Source organism: Nothoprocta perdicaria, unplaced genomic scaffold (assembly GCF_003342845.1).
Source record: "Nothoprocta perdicaria isolate Ctin4 unplaced genomic scaffold, notPer1 scaffold_27, whole genome shotgun sequence".
NCBI lineage: Eukaryota > Metazoa > Chordata > Aves > Tinamiformes > Tinamidae > Nothoprocta > Nothoprocta perdicaria.
Genome location: NW_020455499.1, coordinates 1 through 18,381, shown reverse-complemented (window position 1 = coordinate 18,381; position 18,381 = coordinate 1). Strand labels below are relative to the sequence as shown.

General features: G+C 43.1%; 1 protein-coding gene across 3 annotated transcripts in view; it reads left to right on the top strand.

Moving 5' to 3' along the window:
- The window catches only part of MBD5 (methyl-CpG binding domain protein 5), a 54,462-nt gene extending 40,638 nt beyond the window's left edge, over nt 1-13,824 (top strand). For 2 of the 3 annotated variants that reach the window (XM_026040863.1, XM_026040864.1), the window contains 5 exons: nt 982-1,196; nt 2,793-4,001; nt 8,754-8,866; nt 11,227-11,302; nt 12,712-13,824. In XM_026040863.1, the coding sequence (XP_025896648.1) occupies nt 982-1,196; nt 2,793-4,001; nt 8,754-8,866; nt 11,227-11,302; nt 12,712-12,783 (1,685 nt within the window). In that variant the 3' untranslated portion in view covers nt 12,784-13,824. The remainder of the gene's footprint in view (nt 1-981; nt 1,197-2,792; nt 4,002-8,753; nt 8,867-11,226; nt 11,303-12,711) is intronic. The other variant, XM_026040865.1, reaches the window with a different exon arrangement.
- The last annotated feature ends 4,557 nt before the right edge of the window (nt 13,825-18,381 follow it).

The window sequence follows — 18,381 nt, the reverse complement described above, 5'->3', positions numbered from 1 at the left end:
CCCCTTTCCTGCAAATTCCGTAAGCAATTGGGCTGCTTTCGTTTCTGGAGCAGCGCGAGCGCGGGCGCGTCCCGGGACGCGGCGTTTCCCTTTGCAAGCGCCTGTGGCATCACAGGGTTAGTACGAGTGGCTGTGCGGTAGGTGAGAAACGGCCAAACGCCCCCGTATCAGATGAATGGGAAGTGCCAACCCCACTAGCACGTGCCCTGTGAGGTGAGACACGAAGCACTCCAGTCCTCACACGGGTTCAGAGAGGAAGGTTGCCCTTCGAGCCCTTGTTTTGTATTTCAGTGCTCACAGGTCTTTGGTTTTTTACTTATTCTTGTAGTTCAGAAACACAGGGGTTTCTCCCTTGACAAGCACCTCACGAAAGAAGTGATTAAAAATCCTTTAATTTTTCTTTAGATTAAGCCTACTAGACTAACACGACTAGTGTTCATTGATTGTTTGGACTGCACAAATTAATAAATAAACTGTTAGCAGATATAAAGCAGTGGTGAAGAGCTGAAAAGCGTTTTACTCCAGTACTTTAATCCTAGCTATCAAATCGCTGCTACAAACACAACACTGCTTTTAATTTTTCATGGAAAATACAATCAAGCAGCGATTCTGAAACCTTTACCAAAAATGTAAGCTTTTGGTGACAAGAAGTAGGAAACAGCTACATTTTATTAGTTACATATTGTTTTTTATTTTTACAAAATCAGGTCCAGCAGCATATTTATATTACCAGTGCTTGTGGTATTGATGTTGGGGTCCTTCCTGCTTTCACGCACAGGGAGATTCTCCCGTCACAGAAGATTGCAAATAGTTCTTTTCTCTTCAGCGTAACGGGGGGCCGTTGTGTGAGGGCCCCGAGAAGCCCCTGCTCTTCGTAGCAGGGTCCCCCCGAGGAGCAGGAGACCCGTGTTTGAGCCAAGGCAGTTCTTGGCCCCTTGTGAAGCCCGCGCTGACCAGGCTTCCGCTGTGCTTGCCTTGCAGGTGACATGTCCTCCCTAAACACTACCTTGAACAACCACCAGCTGAGCCACCTCCAGTCGCTGCTCAACAACAACCAGATGTTTCCTCCGGCGCCGCAGCCGCAGCAGCACCTTCTGCAGGGCTACCAGGGCGTGCAGGGCTTCCCGGGCCAGCCCCCCGCTGCCGGCCCGCCCAACAACCCCAACCCCATGGCCTGTCTCTTCCAGAACTTCCAGGTAGAAGGCAAAGGGAGGGCCGTGTTCAAACAACCCGCATCCCCCGGCGGGTAAAACTGTATCCTCCCTCGTCGGCGCTTTTGCTGCGTGTTTAAGGCATTATGGTGTTTTCAGCCGCTGCCTTCTTTCAGCAGGTTTTGCATTTTGCAAATGGGTATATTTGTTATGGAAATTTTATACCTTCTTTCTTAGAAGTTGGGTGTAATTTCTTCAGAAAAAAAAAAGTTATGCTGTCTATGCTGAAAAGCAATATCCTATGCATATTCTGGCAGTTGCTATACATTTACAGCTAAACTATTTTTCCGACTGAAAAGATGATCATAAATTCACTTTTGGACCACTCTGAACAATTCAGTGGTGGAAAGGAAATATTCTTGGCTTTTTTACAGTAACTAGGAACTTAAAAACTGTTAGTAGTTTGCTGTATCTACCAGTTCTCTTATATTCTCTGTGAAGCTGAAAGAAAAGCTCTGCTAGAGATGGTGTGTGCTGAAGCAAACAGCCACTGGGGCTAATATACAGCATCAGAGTGTGCAGAAATGATACCTCTCTGCCATCCTGAATAGACAGCCCTCATGTTGCAAGTTGAATGATTAAAACAACAAGCTGGCAGGGGCAGAGCAGCCAAGCAGGGTAAGAAAGCCAGTTACAATGTGCATTTAATATAATTTGATTTTCGCATGGTTGCTGCAGAACTCGCAAGGTAAAGACTGAAGCACGTAAATGCGTGATGCCAGAGAGTGCTTTTACCCTCTAAGAAGGAGAAAGAAGACGTGTCATTTTCTCAGTGCAGACATTGCACTGCTATTGCAAAATCACAGCCCTGTAATTGTCTTTTTCTGATTTTTTATGAATTTGGGTAGCTTTATCTCAGCCATTCTTTGCTTCAGATGCTCAGTTATGTGAATACTTAGTAATGGCGAGTATTTGAAGGAGCTTTGGGAAATATTTTGCCCTTTTTACTTAAAGCTTTTTGTTATGGCTCTGCGATTAATATTGTTGTCTTCGCTCCCTACGTATGTGACAAGAAATACAAAAAGCTCCGTTACTTTAATCTGAAGGTTGTGGCTTGCTGTGCAGTGCCTGGCAAAACAGCTGCAATGCAAAGGGATGCAGGCGTGGTTGGCAAGGGACTCAAGTAAAAGGCTGTCCCGTGAGGAGAGCATGTAACAAAAAGGGAAAAGCAGAAATGTTTGACAGAGGAGCGAGCACAGAGGAGCCTGCAGGAGCAGGTAGCAGAGAGAGAAATAAAATGGGGGTCTGAGAAGGAGCAGAAGGAAACAGTGAAGTCACAGCGACGGGTGGCAGGTTGTGTCATTTCATGCAAGGCTGTTTTGTGCCATGAGGCGAAGTCGTAACAGTCGGGGGGTGGTTTCCTCTCAGTTCTGCTCTATTTATTTTTTTTTCTATTTACTATCTCAGCTTTAAACTTTGTCACTGATGTATAACCAAAATCAAAATTTCTAATCTGTTGCAACCTAAGTTACCCTCCTAATTTTTAATCAAAATGAAACACAGTTTACCTACTGAAGTGAGACTTTAAGCAGAATAGCGATTTCCATCTTTTTCTCCCCCGCTTTTGCCCTTTTGCCCCAGGTGAGAATGCAGGAAGACGCTGCTGCCCTAAACAAAAGAATGCTCACTCAGATGGGAATGCCGCCAGTTCCCGAGAGCTCCAACCCGATGCTTCCTCCCTTCCAAGAAGCCTCGTGCGATCTGCAGCAGCGGAGCGAGCCGCCCCTCGGCCAGCCGCCCAAGGACAACGTGAGCGTCGCTGCGCAGGGGGATGCCTCGGTGGATGCCATCTACAAGGCGGTGGTGGACGCGGCGAGCAAGGGCATGCAAGTGGTGATCACCACGGCCGTGAGCAGCACCACGCAGATGAGTCCCATTCCAGCTTTGAGTGCCATGAGTGCCTTCACAGCCTCAATTGGCGACCCGCTAAATCTTTCTAGTGCTGTCAGCGCAGTCATCCACGGGAGAAACGTTGCCGTTTCTGATCACGAAGGTAGGATAAGAAACGCCAGAGGAACGCGAATCCTGAAGAATTCAGAGCACGGTAAAAATTCAAGTGAAGGGGATGGGTATGAATATTACAAGTCAGCAAGCTGTAACACACCCAAAAAACAGTGGGAAGGGGAGCAAAGTCCCATCGGTGAGATAAATAGATGGAAATGTGAGGAGTTTCTAGACCACTCAGCCCATATCCATAGTAGCCCTTGTCATGACAGGCCCAATAACATCTCCACGCTGCCGTTGTTACAGGGGGAGCAGCATCAGATACTGTTATCACAACGAAACTGTCAGAGTGATAAAATGTTGGAGGAGAATTTCAGGTATAACAATTACAAAAGAACTATGATGAGTTTTAAGGAAAGACTGGAGAACACTGTGGAACGATGTGCACACATAAATGGAAATAGGCCTCAGCAGAACAGAGGATTTGGAGAGTTGCTGAACACTTCTAAACAAGACCTAATTCTGGAGGAGCAATCTCCAAGTTCCTCGAATAGTTTGGAGAGTTCGTTGGTGAAAGACTACATCCATTACAATGGAGATTTCAATGCCAAAAGCATTAATGGGTGTGTGCCTAGCCCTTCGGATGCTAAAAGCATCAGTAGTGAAGATGACCTAAGGAATCCAGATTCCCCTTCTTCCAATGAGTTGATACATTACAGGCCAAGGACGTTTAATGTGGGCGACTTGGTCTGGGGCCAAATCAAAGGACTGACTTCATGGCCTGGAAAACTAGTAAGAGAAGAAGAAGTTCACAATTCATGTCAACAAAACACTGAGGAGGGGAAGGTATATTTATATATCTATACATATATACACACTTAGCTATCTGTATGTCCATGCACACATACACACAAGTGTCTTATCAAAACTTTATTTTGGTATAATTTTCTTTTCTTTTTTATTTCTTTGTCTCTTACTCTAGTAGTACAGATTGCTTTATTTCATACGTATAACTTGAAAAATGGAATTTATCCCATAATTATCTACTGAGGAATTTCTGCCAGTGCCATGAAATACGCTAGATTGCGTTCAGGCTTAATTATGCCTTACTAGGTAATCTGTCCACAGAAGACTTGTCACACAAAAAAAATTGGGCTTTTACAGCAAACTGTTTAACTTAGATTTTGTAGTTCGGTGACCTTCTGACTGTTCCTGAAGGAAGTGGTGCGATGTGTAAGGTGTTCGTAGGCATCTAGAAGTGGTGAAAAACGCCAAATGTAAAACTCGTCTAACCAGAATGCAGAATCTGTAATAAGTGGAAGGTTGCTGACTGACACACACTCTTTGGCAAGAAATGTATAAGCTTTCCCTCCTTGACAGCAGGCTTTGAACATCTGTTAATGGGGAAGATACCACCTGGTTTAAAATATCATTTAAAAAAAAAAAAAAAGGAAATTCTAGATAAATTCTAGAAATATGTAAACAGAAAGCAAAGATCTAATGAAATACCTTTTTCTCCCTAGCACAAAGAAATGGAACCACTTAAAAATGACCTTGTCTTTTTTTTTTTCCCCCATATTCCTGCTGGATGCAATGCATGAAACAACCATAGGGATGTGAGAATGGCCACACTGGGGGACCAGAGGTTGCTTTTTCCCCCCAAAGTGCCAAGAGGAGATATGCAGAGAAAAGCCATGTAGCTCAGGAACTGCACCCAGCTAAAAAGTAGTTACTTCAGAGGAATCCACGTGCTCCAGCAGCAGTATTTGCATGTTAAGGAGCTTACCCTTTAGAAAGGGTTAGATCCCCAAGCTTCAGCACATATTTTCAAAGTGCAGGCAAACAGTCCTCAATAAGACAGAGGTCTTGGGCACACTGCAAAGTGTAAACGACTAAATAAAAATGGAGAAATGAAGAGGCGATCACCACTGCTGTCCTGTATGAATTACTGGTGCGCTCCTCGCGCTGCATGAATGCTGCAAGTATGTGTTAATGTCATAAAAAGTTTATTGCCTATGCAGTCCATATTTAATGCATTTTTAGAGCTCATATTTTTGTACGTCTTGTAAAAAACAGAAAATTTTCACACTTGCATTCCTCAGCAATTTTGCAACTTGGCTCACCAGTTTGTGGGTGCGAGAGCGTATAGTCACTGATGTGCAAACACACATGCTGTCTACCTTAATGTTATCCCTTATGTGATATGTATTAGTTGCCTAATACTATATTTAATGGCCTAGATGTTGTTGTGTTGGAACACAGACAGTGTGGACACGAGCTGTGGATCCCTCCCCAGCTGGACAGGTTCTCACGTTGAGGCCGTGGCTGGAGGCAGCAAGAGCAGCTGCTGCCTCATCTTCATCACCGAGTCCCATGCGGCGAAGCACCGTTAGATTCAGAAGATCCTTCATTTAATCATAATAATAATAAATATCTTCTCCAACAAGAAATGCAGTATGAGAAACCATGTAAAGAGCAGGAGTCGAGGCTGAAAGCTTGGATGTTTGAGGATACAAAACGGAGGTGAAAATAAGTGTGAGGGCAGATGTGGCCCTGCGCTAGTAGAGCGGGACAGGAGCCGTTCCCACAAATGCTTCTTTTTATTTCTAAATAAAAGAAAAAGAGAACAAGTTTGTAAAGCAAATGGTCCTCGGAAGTCCCGCTCTTCGGAAGATGCGGCAAGGTTAGAATTCACCATGGGAGTCACTTGCAGCTGAGAGCTGTCACTTACAACTTGAGAGTTGGGTTTTCTGAGGAGGCTTCTTGCAGCATCTTGTTCAAGCGTTTGTGTAATTGAATGTTGATTTCTTACCTGGTAGTGTCACTTCCCTGTGCTGTGGGGTTTTGTCATGCATCGTGTGTTCTCTGCTCTCTATGTCACACATGAATTTGATTTTTATTTCCATTTAAAGGAATTTGGGCATTCATTGTAACATTTCTGTTTGAAGAGCAGCTAGAATGGTGCTTCTCTGCCAGGAGAAGGGAGATACCGAACGTGCCACCAAGCATGGCATTTTTTCACAGTCAACACTTGCCTTTTGGTAATGGGAGAACTAAGGGAAGCAGAGCAGGAGCAGCAGGAAATTCTGAACAGGACACCGTTTTGTGGATACATACATAGAGCAAAAGCAGATGCAACGAAAATAAGGGCTGGCTTAAAAAGAGAGCAAAAAGTTCAGTGAGAGCCGTGCAGACAAAGGAGACCCGTTGCGCTGTCTCTTACTGCGTTGCCCCTACAGACTGGCTCTTGAATCCCCAATTTTCAGCCTTTCCTCAAATGAGTATCATTTCAGAGGCAGTAGCAGCATCGGGGGCATTTGTAGTTAGAAATAACTGGAGAAAGGGAAATCCTCACATCCAGGATGCTGGTTAGGGTGGCATGAAGTGAGTTGCCCGGCACACCCTGAACACCCCCATCCAAGTTTGCCTTAGAAAAGCAGGACATTTCCCAGCTTTGAGCTTGTGTTTTTGGGGTGGTTTTTTTTTTTTTTTTTTTTTTTTTTTTTTTTTTTTTTTTTTTTTTTTTTTTTTTTTTTTTAATGAATATGGAGTTAAGTCCAATGCCCTGTGAGGGCAGATTACGTGGCTGGTTTTGCCCTTTCACAGGAATTCAGTGTTCAAGCTCCTTGGAGATGGCCCAGAGCAGCAAACTGGTACGTGGCCTGTGTAAACACCCCCCTAGGGAGACTGAGCTTTGGTGCTCCTGCAAATGGAATAGATGGGGTTTTTATCAGTGCCCTGGAAATCCAATTCCTATGCATTATTCAGTGTTGTAATGGCTTATTGTAGACTTACTTTCAGAGCACTCTAGGTTAGCAGTTTGGTCCCAACTTCAAAAAGGTTGGTAATAGGTTTTTCTATGTTCTGCCATCATGAAATTCAAAAAAAATTAAGATACTGATTCGTTTTTTGTATTTGAGATTGAAGTTACTTGTTATTCAAGCCTCAGATGAACTCTGCCTACAAGCAGTTCACCATTAAACTCTTATATATATATAACTCTTATATATGTTTTTTTTACATATAAATATATAATGGCAGACACATGCAGCCTTCAGTGAAGTTTGCTGCTTATATACAGTTATGTCTCATGGATATGGATACTGTCCAATTTAGTACTCATATCTCCATCATGGAGTACAGCTTCATAGCTACAGGCTGGGCCTAATTCCATTATTGCCCCTAATTCTATCCAGGTTGAAAATGGTAAGCTTTTTATTTTGTCCTTCAATCATCCTATTAAAATAAGGATCGAATCACAGTCCAGGGGGTTTGATGGGGACGTGAAGCTGCCCTGAGTGCTCCTTGCAGGAGATCTGCTTCCATATGAGCTTTTGCCTTTCTACAGAGGCAAACTCCAAGATATGTTAAATTTGGTCTGAAATTTTACTATATGTAGCCTATTTTCTTGAGCAAAGTTTGGAAAACTTCAACTTGTCACTTCTGAAAAGCAGTTTCACTGTAAATGTAAATTATTTGGCAATCGGAAGGTTAGATTAAGAATGAAGTCACATTCAGATTTCCTTCTCAGGCTGTACACAGGCTTCACAAAGTTGTATTTATGGATTTAATTTTCTAAGTGTCCAAGCACAAGTTGTATTGTTATTAATGAAGCAAATGTTATGTAAAGGTCTTGCAGAGTTGCACAAAGGTTCAAAATGAGCCCAACAAAATACAAGGCTACCAGCAAGGAAAAAGGGATTTTTACCTTCTTTTTGTTTTGTCAGTGTAGAAATGACTGTGAACCACGCTGAAATAATGTGCTGATGCAAATGCTAAAATTGTACAGATATAGCTCATTTCCTTTCCTGTTTGTGTTGGTTACGTGTCCAGTTAACGTTCCCAAAATGCCAGTTTGCAGCCCTGTGGAGCTACGCTCAGGTTCATTCCTAATTCAGCAGATTGTTGACACACGTGCTTAAATAAAAGAGGAAAAAAGACCTGTAGCTGAACCACATAAATAGCTCACTAAAGCAAGCTCTTGTTGATGTGTAAATATGGATCTATTAGAGGGCATGGATTTTTTGATTGCTTTTTTAACTTCATTTAAGCATTTACAGTGGCTCTTCTGCCAAAGGAATGAATTTGGGCATGGTGTTAACAGCACGGCTGAGCTAAGGCCTGAAAACCCTTACCTGGAAATTTGGGGCGATGGAGAACTCTGTAATGTTGTTGGCATCTGTAAGAATGGGATCATGTGTATTAGATACCTTAATAATTTAATGCTTTCCAAGTGGTCCAAAATGTGTAAAACTGTATGTAAAATGTGAGTACAGAATATGAGATTTAAACAACAATGCTGTTCGTATTAATACTAGAAAGAAAAACTAACTTTTTAGATATGTTTTTCCTTTCTTAATTTTGTTTTCCTAAATGTCATGTTTCTCCTTGCATTTTTGTTGCTAGCAGTATGCAATTCTATACATGTGCATAAGAGGGGGAAGGCATATGAGGGAGATGCGTACCTGGTATGCATTGTTATGCATCCGTTTCTTTTCTGCTGGGAAGGTGCTAGTGTTTTCTAGATGCACTGCAACTTAGGCTCCGTAAGAAATGCATGTCTAGCAGCAAAGTAAAAGCAGTGTTTGATAATTGCAGGTCTGGGTAATGTGGTTTGGTGTTCATACCTTCACTCAGGTGGAGCCAGAGAAGTTGAAGACACTAACGGAAGGTCTAGAAGCTTACAACCGAGCCAGGAAAAGGAACAGAAAGTAAGTAAAAGCTCATTTATTCCCCAGGGAAACATAGTAATTACCTTATTTTTCTGCTAAAGGCTCTCGTTTTGGAGATCTCAGCAGATGTGCAAACCTTGGGATTTTCTTTTGGTCTTACCTTGCCATCCCACCTCTACTTTACCGTTTTATAAGGGCAGCAGAAACGTGACATAGGAAGTATTTGGCCAGGGAACAAAAGCGTAGACCAAAAGGGGAAGACGCAGTGGAGTTTAGGAGGAGAAAATTCCTGCCCGCTATAAAAGGATAGGAGAAGGAATCGTGGGCGCGGGTTCCGCGTCGGCCTCGGAGGCTGCGGGATGCCGGGGCCGGCAGCTCGCAGCAATAAACACCGCCCAAGGGAATTAAATAATTATTTTGTGCAGCTCCATTTAAGGTGTGAGCGCTTCCCCTATTTACATGCCGTGCGCTGCACAAGGGAAGCGCTCCTGATGCCAGAGGGGCCGTGTTGGTGCTTTCATGGAGATCGCCCTCCGCGTGTTTTGCTGCTGTCTCACGCGCTCATGGAAGTGCTGCTGGCAGCGCCTTGCTGCCCTCCCTGAAGCAAAACCACTCAGGATGACGCCGTGAGCAAATGCAAAGAGGGGTGACAGGCGAAAGAAACGGGGTAGTTGAAGAAAAACGTAGCTTCTTAAAAATGTAGGAATTTCCCTCAGTATAAGGGCTGTTTCTGGAGGTGTCACTGCTCCCGTGGTGGCTGCTCTTGCTGGTATCTGGTTGCCCTTTTCCTGGGGGCTGTTGCCGACAGCCCTTACGTGCAGCTGGTTTCTGTGTTTCTGCCCACGCGTTTCCATGTTAGCAGTCCCGATCCTGCTCTTCAGGAGCCGGAGGGAGCCGCTGCCTCTTCCCCCTGTTCTGAAGCTCTCCAAACCATCCCCACCTCCTTGTGGGCTTGGCCACAAGGACCTGCTTTGGCACCCGGCCTCCTTCCATCTCCAAACGATCATACATGAAGTTGGGAGAACTGGAAAGAAAGGTCCACATAGGGAAAACCCTAAATACCATCGGAAATAGGGAAAAACGCAAATTACATCTCCTTTACATTCCCGTGCATGCTCACAGGTCTCTTGAGGGTCTTGCCCAGGACCATGGTCTCCTCTCATGCTGTCCATGTATTCCCAGACGTCGTATTAAGGGTGACGAGACCTCAAGAGGTCATGTGAGGAAGCTCCTGCCCAAGGGCAACACACTAAGAGAAAGAAATGGGCGGAAAAAGGTCTATTCCATAAAGCTTTCCATGGTTATTTTAATTGCCAGTGTTCTTTCATTATGGCCATGAAAATCAGCGTTGCGGAGTGACATCCCTCACCCCAAGGAGGCTCTCTGAGGTTTTGTTAACAGAAATGGGGCTGCACACTACCATTTAACACTTGGCCTGCAGTCTGGTAGGACCGATTGCCACTGGAATGGGGGATATTCTGGTAATGCCGTGCTAAGTATCAGCCCAAATGCAAATGTTAAAACAGAAATTCAAGTTTTTAGTGTCAGTACAGAAATTTTGATATTTTGAAAACCCATGATATGCACACCTGCAGAGGCAAGTATTTAAAACGTGAAATTTCTTTTCGTTCTCATTGAAGGCTACAACTGATACCCTAGTTTTTTGCATGCACTGCATGCACGTTCTTTTCTAGGTTTAGTGCCATAAAAGTTGTGCGTGTTATGTCATGGAGTTTCTCTGTATTGCTTGTATAACCAGCTAATTTAATATTGAATTTAGGCAAGCCATTAATGCCGTGTTATTAACACTGTATTTGCATTACAGGTGGACTCGTTGCAGCACCTTCCTAGGAAGCTCTGCTGCTTCTGAGCGAAATTCTGGTTATTTTTATCATTTGTGTTGTCTTTGTAAAGCAGCATCGCTGAGGCAGCCCAGAAGCCCATGCAGACTCACCATCTTTTATTTGAGCACCTTTATTTTCATTTATCCTATAGTTCCTCTGGCTGATCTCAGCCCAATCAGAACACGTCCTTCTGAACCTGCACAAAGCTCCCTTGGCCCTGATTTAATTCATTCCAAGCCGCAGTTAAACTTGTGCAACTTGGTACATTCGAGATGTTTGAGGAACACCTGCTTGTGCAGGTGTCAGGGTGCAGATCTGGGTGCCAGCTCAGGACAGGCCTCCCGTGTCTGCCCTGTGCCCGAGTCTGGCTCTCGGATGCTCCTCTTGGTCATTATAGCAGGAGCCCTTTGCAGTACTCCCTGTTTAGGTCTGGTTTTGCTGTTTGCACTGCCTGAGAAGCTCTGTCCGAGTGGTGCTTGTGTCTCTCTATGAATCTTAACAGTTTCCTTCCATGACGAAGAATTACTGACAGCATTATTAATTTTTTCTTCCTAGAAGTGGAAAGCTAAATAACCATTTAGAAGCTGCTATTCATGAGGCCATGAGTGAACTAGACAAAATGTCTGGGAATGTAAGTCTCTCTTCATGTTAGCAATAATGTCTCCATTTGTCTGTGTTTGTGCATGTGCATCGCATCGAAGACCGGGAGTGTTGGTTTGGATTGCTTTTTAATATGATTTTTGCTGTGTGTTTGCTTAAATGAGGTGGGATTTTCATGATTTCTCTTGTGCTAAAAACTGCAAATGTCTAATCATTTGGAAAAGCTGAAAAAGATGTAAAGTTTTAGTTATATTGCCAATTATATTTTTTACAAAGATGGATCCCTGATACATTTTGCACATGCAGCCTGATAATTTTTGCATCGGTTCTAGTCCTGCTCATATTCCTTGGTTTTCTCTGACTAGTGATGCAAAATCAGGCTCACTTGTTCTTCACTTGAGAGAAAGTTACTGAAACTACATTTAAAATTGTCATTCTTTTGAATGAGACCCTATTTTGAATACACTTTTTTTCTAAAGTGAAAGATACTGTCATGTAAGGTAAGTTAAAAAGACTGTTAATATCAAATCCAGCAGTGCTTCTTTTTAGAATAGTACCCTGTTCGTTAGCAAGCTCAGTATCTTTCCAGTTTAAGCATCTTCTTATTGCAATCAGTGCCGATGATACAAATTCCATTACTTTGGTTTATAAAGCCTGCATTAATACATGCAGTTTGCTGTCTGTGTATTAACTACAGTAGAAACTGGCTCAGGGGAAGGTGCTGCAAGGAGCTTCCTGGATCTGGCAGCTCCGTGCTGCAGGAGCACTGATGCCAGGCCCTGTTGCTAACTCGTCCTGATTTATATTTTAATTAGCTGGTCACAAAATTTGCAGTCAGTTCCATGAATATTATAATTGTTAAAAATAAGCACAGAAACTCAAAGATCGTTTTCTTTGTAGTGACTTGTGTTTTTTCTGCAGCTACTGCTGTTGAGATATCGGTTGTTTTGAATGAAAAGTATGTGCAAACTGTAAGCATGGAGCATTATTTCTACTGTAAGAGCCATTAAATGTGCAGCAAACGAGCTCTCTGAGGGCACTTGGGAAGGGAGCAGTTGAGCACTTTGCTGAAGGATTCCTGGTTGGTGCTGGGCGCTGTTGCAGCGGGAGCTGCTCCCGGACACAGCTCGTTGCTGCCGGCAGGTGGGGGTGGCAGCCCGCACTCGCTCTGCCGAGCAGCCCAAGCGCTTCCCATGCAAATTCCTCCGGGATTCAGCTTGAAATGGAATTTCTCATTTGAAACCAAAACTGAGTTTGCTAAACGTAGCCTGATCCTTTAATTTGAACAAGCAGCCTGATCCCGCTTGTGTAAATTTCTTGAGCTGCCTTTTGCTTCCAACTTCCGTGTAAACATCAAGAACTGTGACATATTGACTTTTAATTATTGGCTGGTTGCTTTGCCTCATGTTCGTTGCTAATTGTAAATATACTTATTTTCAGGTCCACCAAATCCCACAGGGAGACCGACAAGTGAAGCCTCCAAAACCCAAGAGGAGGAAGATCTCTAGATAACATTGAATGTCTTTGTTACTGGTCCAGTGCTTATCGACATGACCATGCACATAAGTCTGTGTGTAGGTATTGATATAGATGTGGTTATATCAATATTTATATGAAGACAGATAGATGCCATCCCAGGGTGCTACGTGGATTAGTGGTACAATATTTTTGATGATTAGGAGGGATAGTGGTTGCTGGATAAGCCAATCAGAAATCTTGAAAGGTTACAGTAACAATGTCAGATGATTACTGAATCTTTTTTCTATAATACTAAAATTGTGATTATAAGAAATAGTCCAAATGTTTCTGAGAAATTTTCATTGTGTATATAGATAATACAGAATTTCATGGTGATATCTGAAATGTAAATATTGTACAATATTGTCATGTACAAGCGTACCTAATGCACACTTTATCTTTTATTGTACAAAAAAAAATAGTGTACAAAATTCTTTGGTTTCTATTGAGTACACATACAAGAGACTACCAGTGTAAAGTGATAAATAAAAATACAGCCTAAATGCTTTTATATGATAATGTAAAAGATGCTGTTTTTGTATTTAACAGCAGAGAGAAGGCATGATTATGTAATACCTTAATTATGACATACACTTCACGCCACTGAGTGTTCGTTTATATTGTGTGTTTGGAATGAGCCTTGCCTGGAAGTGCTGTGCCCCGTCTGCGGCCTCCGCAGGAGCCCCGAGGGATGCGGGAGCACAGGTCTCATCAGTAGCTCAAAGGCTGCAACCTTTGGTTGCGTTTTTATTTACTTAACTTTTAAAGTAGAATGCTGTAGATTTTATTAAAAGGAAAAAAAAAAAAAAAAGTAGATGGGCTATTTTAGTCAACCGTTTCTGTAGTTAAAGTTTCATAGCCACCTGATAAACAAAGCAGTTTCTATCCCCAGTAACGTTGAACCCTCCAAACCCCCTAGACTTATTAGCTTAAATTATCTAACTTCATTAACCATCTCGTTTACTTCCAATGGGGCGGAGGCCCTGTCGTACTAACGTGATCGGTACCGGTGACCGTCTGGTTTGGCAGGAGAGCGGAAGGGCAGCGTTTGCAGCGTTCGTCAAAGTAACTCCAGCTCGCAGTGTTATTGCAAAAAACTAAGGGTGGCTTACAAAACTATTAGCAACAGTGATTTTTATCAGTATTATGTAACATATCAGATTTATTTTATTTAAAAAGAATTATTTATACCATTAACAGATTCTTATATATATTAATGTGGCTGAAATGTGCAGGTTAAATCTATTAACCAAATTATTTATGTTATATTAAGTGAGAAATGTGAAACATATGTAGAAAAAAAAATAATAACACTACAGATTTAAAAGTCTAAAGCTATGAGCCATTATAAAATTAACAAACGGAAGTGTAGCACAACATTATTTCCATTTTATTTCCTTTGTTTTGAACACGGCCGGTGGCGGTGGTGGCGGCAGCGGTGACAAGCTCTGTTGCGGAGCCTTCCCGGAGCAGATCCGGGCTCCCCGTCCCTGCTCCCGGACGGGCTCCGTAACCCGCTGCTCGTGTGGACCCTGCAGCGACTCCCAGGTGCTTGTGGAGGCACCTCGGGAGGCGCTTGGTGAGGCGGCATCGGGCGCCATGAGGCGACGTGAGGGCGCCATGAGGCGAGGCCAGGCCTGGGCGCCATGAGGCGACCTGAGGGCGCCATGACGCGACGCCGCGGCGCCATGAGGCGCTGAGGGGCGGCCCTGCCTCGGCGCTCGCCCGCGGCCCCCCTGCCCCTTCGGGCACGAGCCGACACGTCCGTTGTGTTCCCAGATCTGTGTTGTCCGTTTTCGGTGGCCGCGTGGCCGCCGCTCGTCCTCGCCTGCGTTTTTCACTCCTGCCCGTGTGCCTGCGTGTCCTCCGTCTCTCTCCACCTCTGTGTCCTGTCCCAATGGCTGCGTTGGCACCGACCAGCCCTTCCTTCGGCTTTTTAGGTTTGTGCTTTCTCACCACTGTATACTTTACATTAGTAGGCTATGTAAAGTATTTTTGTGCACTTGGTTTCATTGGTTAATGATGGCATTGATGTGGGTGCTAGGAGTAGCTTGTGTCAGTCCATACAGGTTTTTTTTTTCTTTCTTTCTCTCTCTTTTAGAGTTCTTATGGTTTCATGTAAGCAGTTAATGTAAATATTGTGAGCATTACAGGTCATGCAGTGTTGTAACATTTTAAAAAATGTTGCACCGACTTTACAATTAAAAAACTGGTCACTCGTACTTGAATTTTGCCCATAGAGCCATTTCTTTCTCTTTGCATTAAAGCATAATATACTTTTTTGATGGAGGCCCAACCCTTCTTTCTACCTTATTATTTTTTGTTTAATAAATCTATATTTTTTCTAATAGAAGACTTAAAATGAAAATTAAAAAAAAGACTACTTTTTGCCTACTTGCTAATTTAAGAGAGAATTCCTATATTTAAAAAGTGAAAAAATACTCCATTGTGGAAAGTGGAACAAGGTTTCATTTGTCGTTGATATGGCACAATCACGCAGAGCTGAACTGGCTGAGCAAAGGGAGCCCACAAAGTATTTCAGTATCTTGGTAGATTTTAGTGAACTACGTGATTCTTTGAGGATGTAAAGTGTTACATATTCTTGTCTATTTATTTATTTATTTATTATGCCTTTTTTTTTCTCTTTTTTTTTTTTTTTTTTTTTATTTTGTGGCAATGTGGTTGAGTCATTCAGATGACGTTCAAATTAAAGGAAATATTCCTCTTTCTATTATGGTGCATTTTGTGAACACCATAAAAATATTTTCATTTATTCCGATGGATTTTCTTCCTATTTTCACTTCTGACCAAAAGTTTTGCTGATATCAGCCTTGAAAATAATATCTGCATAGTAAAAAACCCAACACTTCTCTGATGTCCCCAGTCTGCTATACTCACAGTCTAAGGTGCTAGGGGTTAAAAAGAACGTAAAGCTATTTCCTCAATCAGTTTTGCTGAAGGTTTATAAGTAATGTGGTATCGTTTTGGAGTCCCTGGGTTTGGTGGTATAGAAATATTAGAGGACTCATGGTGGACTGAATTACCTTAGGACTGCTACCTTTCCTAGTTACAGTTTGTATTTTGCTATGTAGGGTTGTAATGTGAGAATGCCAGAAGAGCAGTAGCATAAAAATGCTTTTCTATTTTTTAAAAAAACCCATTCTAGTCTTACTAAGAATTAGAAATTTTTTTAATATCAGTTTTGTAATTTTTGATAAAGTTGTCAATATTATGATTAAATCACCAGAAAAAAAAGTTACTGTGATGTTCTCTTGGGGGCAGGGACTATGTCTTCCTATGTCTTTGTAAAATGCCTAGCTCAAGGGGGTGCCCAAGCCCAAACTGGACCATGGGCACCACTCCAAAATTAAATAGCAGCCAACGATGTTAAAGGCGATTAAAATGTAAACAAAAAAAAAAAATTGAGAATTCCCAATTAAGAGTGAAAGCCTGGTTACCTGTCCATAGTTTTCCTGTCGTATCCCATCCCAGTGTGATGCTGTCCCAAGCAACGTCCGGCAGGTAAGTTAAGGAAATCGGTGGCTGTCAAAGCTGTTTCCTGCAAAAAGCAGGACACTGGTTTAAGCCGAAGCATAACTGCACCTTCCACATAGTCTTCAGCGTCTTTATTCTCTCTGCTGGTTTTAATGGCACTAACGGAGCAGCTCACAGTTCAGAGTTCCCTAAGAAATGTTAACCAAGTGGTGCTTTAAGCTGTTCTTCGTTTACAGAATCCCAAACATATAAGGAGATAATTTAGTTGAAAATTCATGGCGAGCACAACTGAAATAAACTCTGGGAAACATGTTGAGGTTTCAAAACAAACGCAGAGTTTGCCACGGCATTTCTCTGCCCACATGATAAAAGAATTGGGGGACCCTGCCAACCACTGGCACTCAGCTTGCTGTGGCTGTAATGCACGATGGCTATAAGGGGCCCTGGCTATAGTGTGCACTGGTAATAATGGGCCCTGGCTATAACGCTCCCTAGCTATAACATACCCCAGCTATAATGTGCCCTGGCCGTAATGCACCCTATTTGTAATGTACCCTGGCTGTAACACACTCCAGCTATAATGTGGCCTGGCTATAATGCACCCTGCTATAACACATCCCAGCTATAATACTCCCTGGCTATAACACCCCAGCTATAGTGCGTCCTGGCTATAATGCGCTCTGGCCATAATGCGCCCTGGCTATAGCATGCCCCAGCTATAATGCACCCTGGCCATATCGCGCCTGCGCTGCCCAGGAGCCGCGGGTGACTGGAAGAGCCCTGGATGGCTGCTCTCCCCGAGTGCCCCGAGTGGGGGGTTCCGCTGCTCTCCCTGTGTGAGGGTTGTGCCCCACAAAGCACTGCCTGAGCCTGGGCGCGTTTTAACTCCCACTTTAAAGCACATCCCAGAGAGGCTTCATCCTTGGTATTTTTTCTGTGGCGAGATAGGTCTTGGAATGCTAATCCAACAGAACATAAGGGTTTAGGACATGGAACAAAAAAAAAAGAAATTAGCTCTTCCTGGAACTTTTTATTCCGGAAGAGATATGGGAAATGAGAAGGCTTTGATAAGACTTGCTGTGGGCCACAGTCCATTTGGGGAAGGCGGCTTTGCTGCAGAAGAGCAGCCCAGCGCAGGACACTGCAAGAAGCTTCTCCCATGCGAACCTACAAGTGTCCGTGAGCACGACCTGGCACAATACAGGGAAGGAAGGACAACAAAAATGCACCTGGCTGCTCCCTGGTGTGGAGGTGGCATCTGCACTGAAGGCTGCAGGTTGCAGAGCCACCGTTTCTGTGCGTCTCTGAGCAGCACTAAAGCAGCCTCGGTAGCAGGTGAGAGCGAAGTCTCCGTCGCAGCCACTCGCAGATCAAGGTCTAGTGGTGCAAGGAGAGGCCGGTGCTGCTGCCGGCAATGCTTTTAGGTAGCTAATAATGTGATAATCTGCATTAACTTTTACTGAAACCGGGAATCGTGGTGCTGCTCTTGCCTGGGGAAGTGTCTGCATAACAAAGTTAGACCTACAGGACAGAGGAAGAACAGATTTCAGGGAAGAATAAATGCTTTTGGTTTGAGAAAAATAACAAATATGTATGTGTATATATATATACACACACGGGGGGGTTTTTTATATATATAACACTTTAACTCAGCTGATTCCTGCCTCACATTTATTTGCAGCAAGTGAACATATGCATGTGTGTGTATAACCTGGCACCGAGTGAAGCAGCAACATGTTGCAAAATCTCCCGGAGCCGACGGAAAATTCTGCCCCTTACCCCAATCCAGAACTGAATTTAGAGAAAAGATGCCCATTTAATCCAAATTCAGAAGTTTTGTTCTCAGCCTATCCCAATCTAATTGAAGCAGTTGTTAATTTGTGATGGAAGTTTTTTTAATTGCAGGAAAATAATTTGTTGCTTGTCTCTTTCTTCCCTAGTAAGAAAGAATCAATACAACTCACAGCAATTATTAGGGTTTGACATTATCTATTAGCAATTGTGGAGCCTGTTCTCTGCTTCTGAGGAAAAAGTGATTTGGGGGATTTAACCCCCTAAATGAAAGGAGTCTTTTTTTTTTTTTTTTTTTTTTTTGGT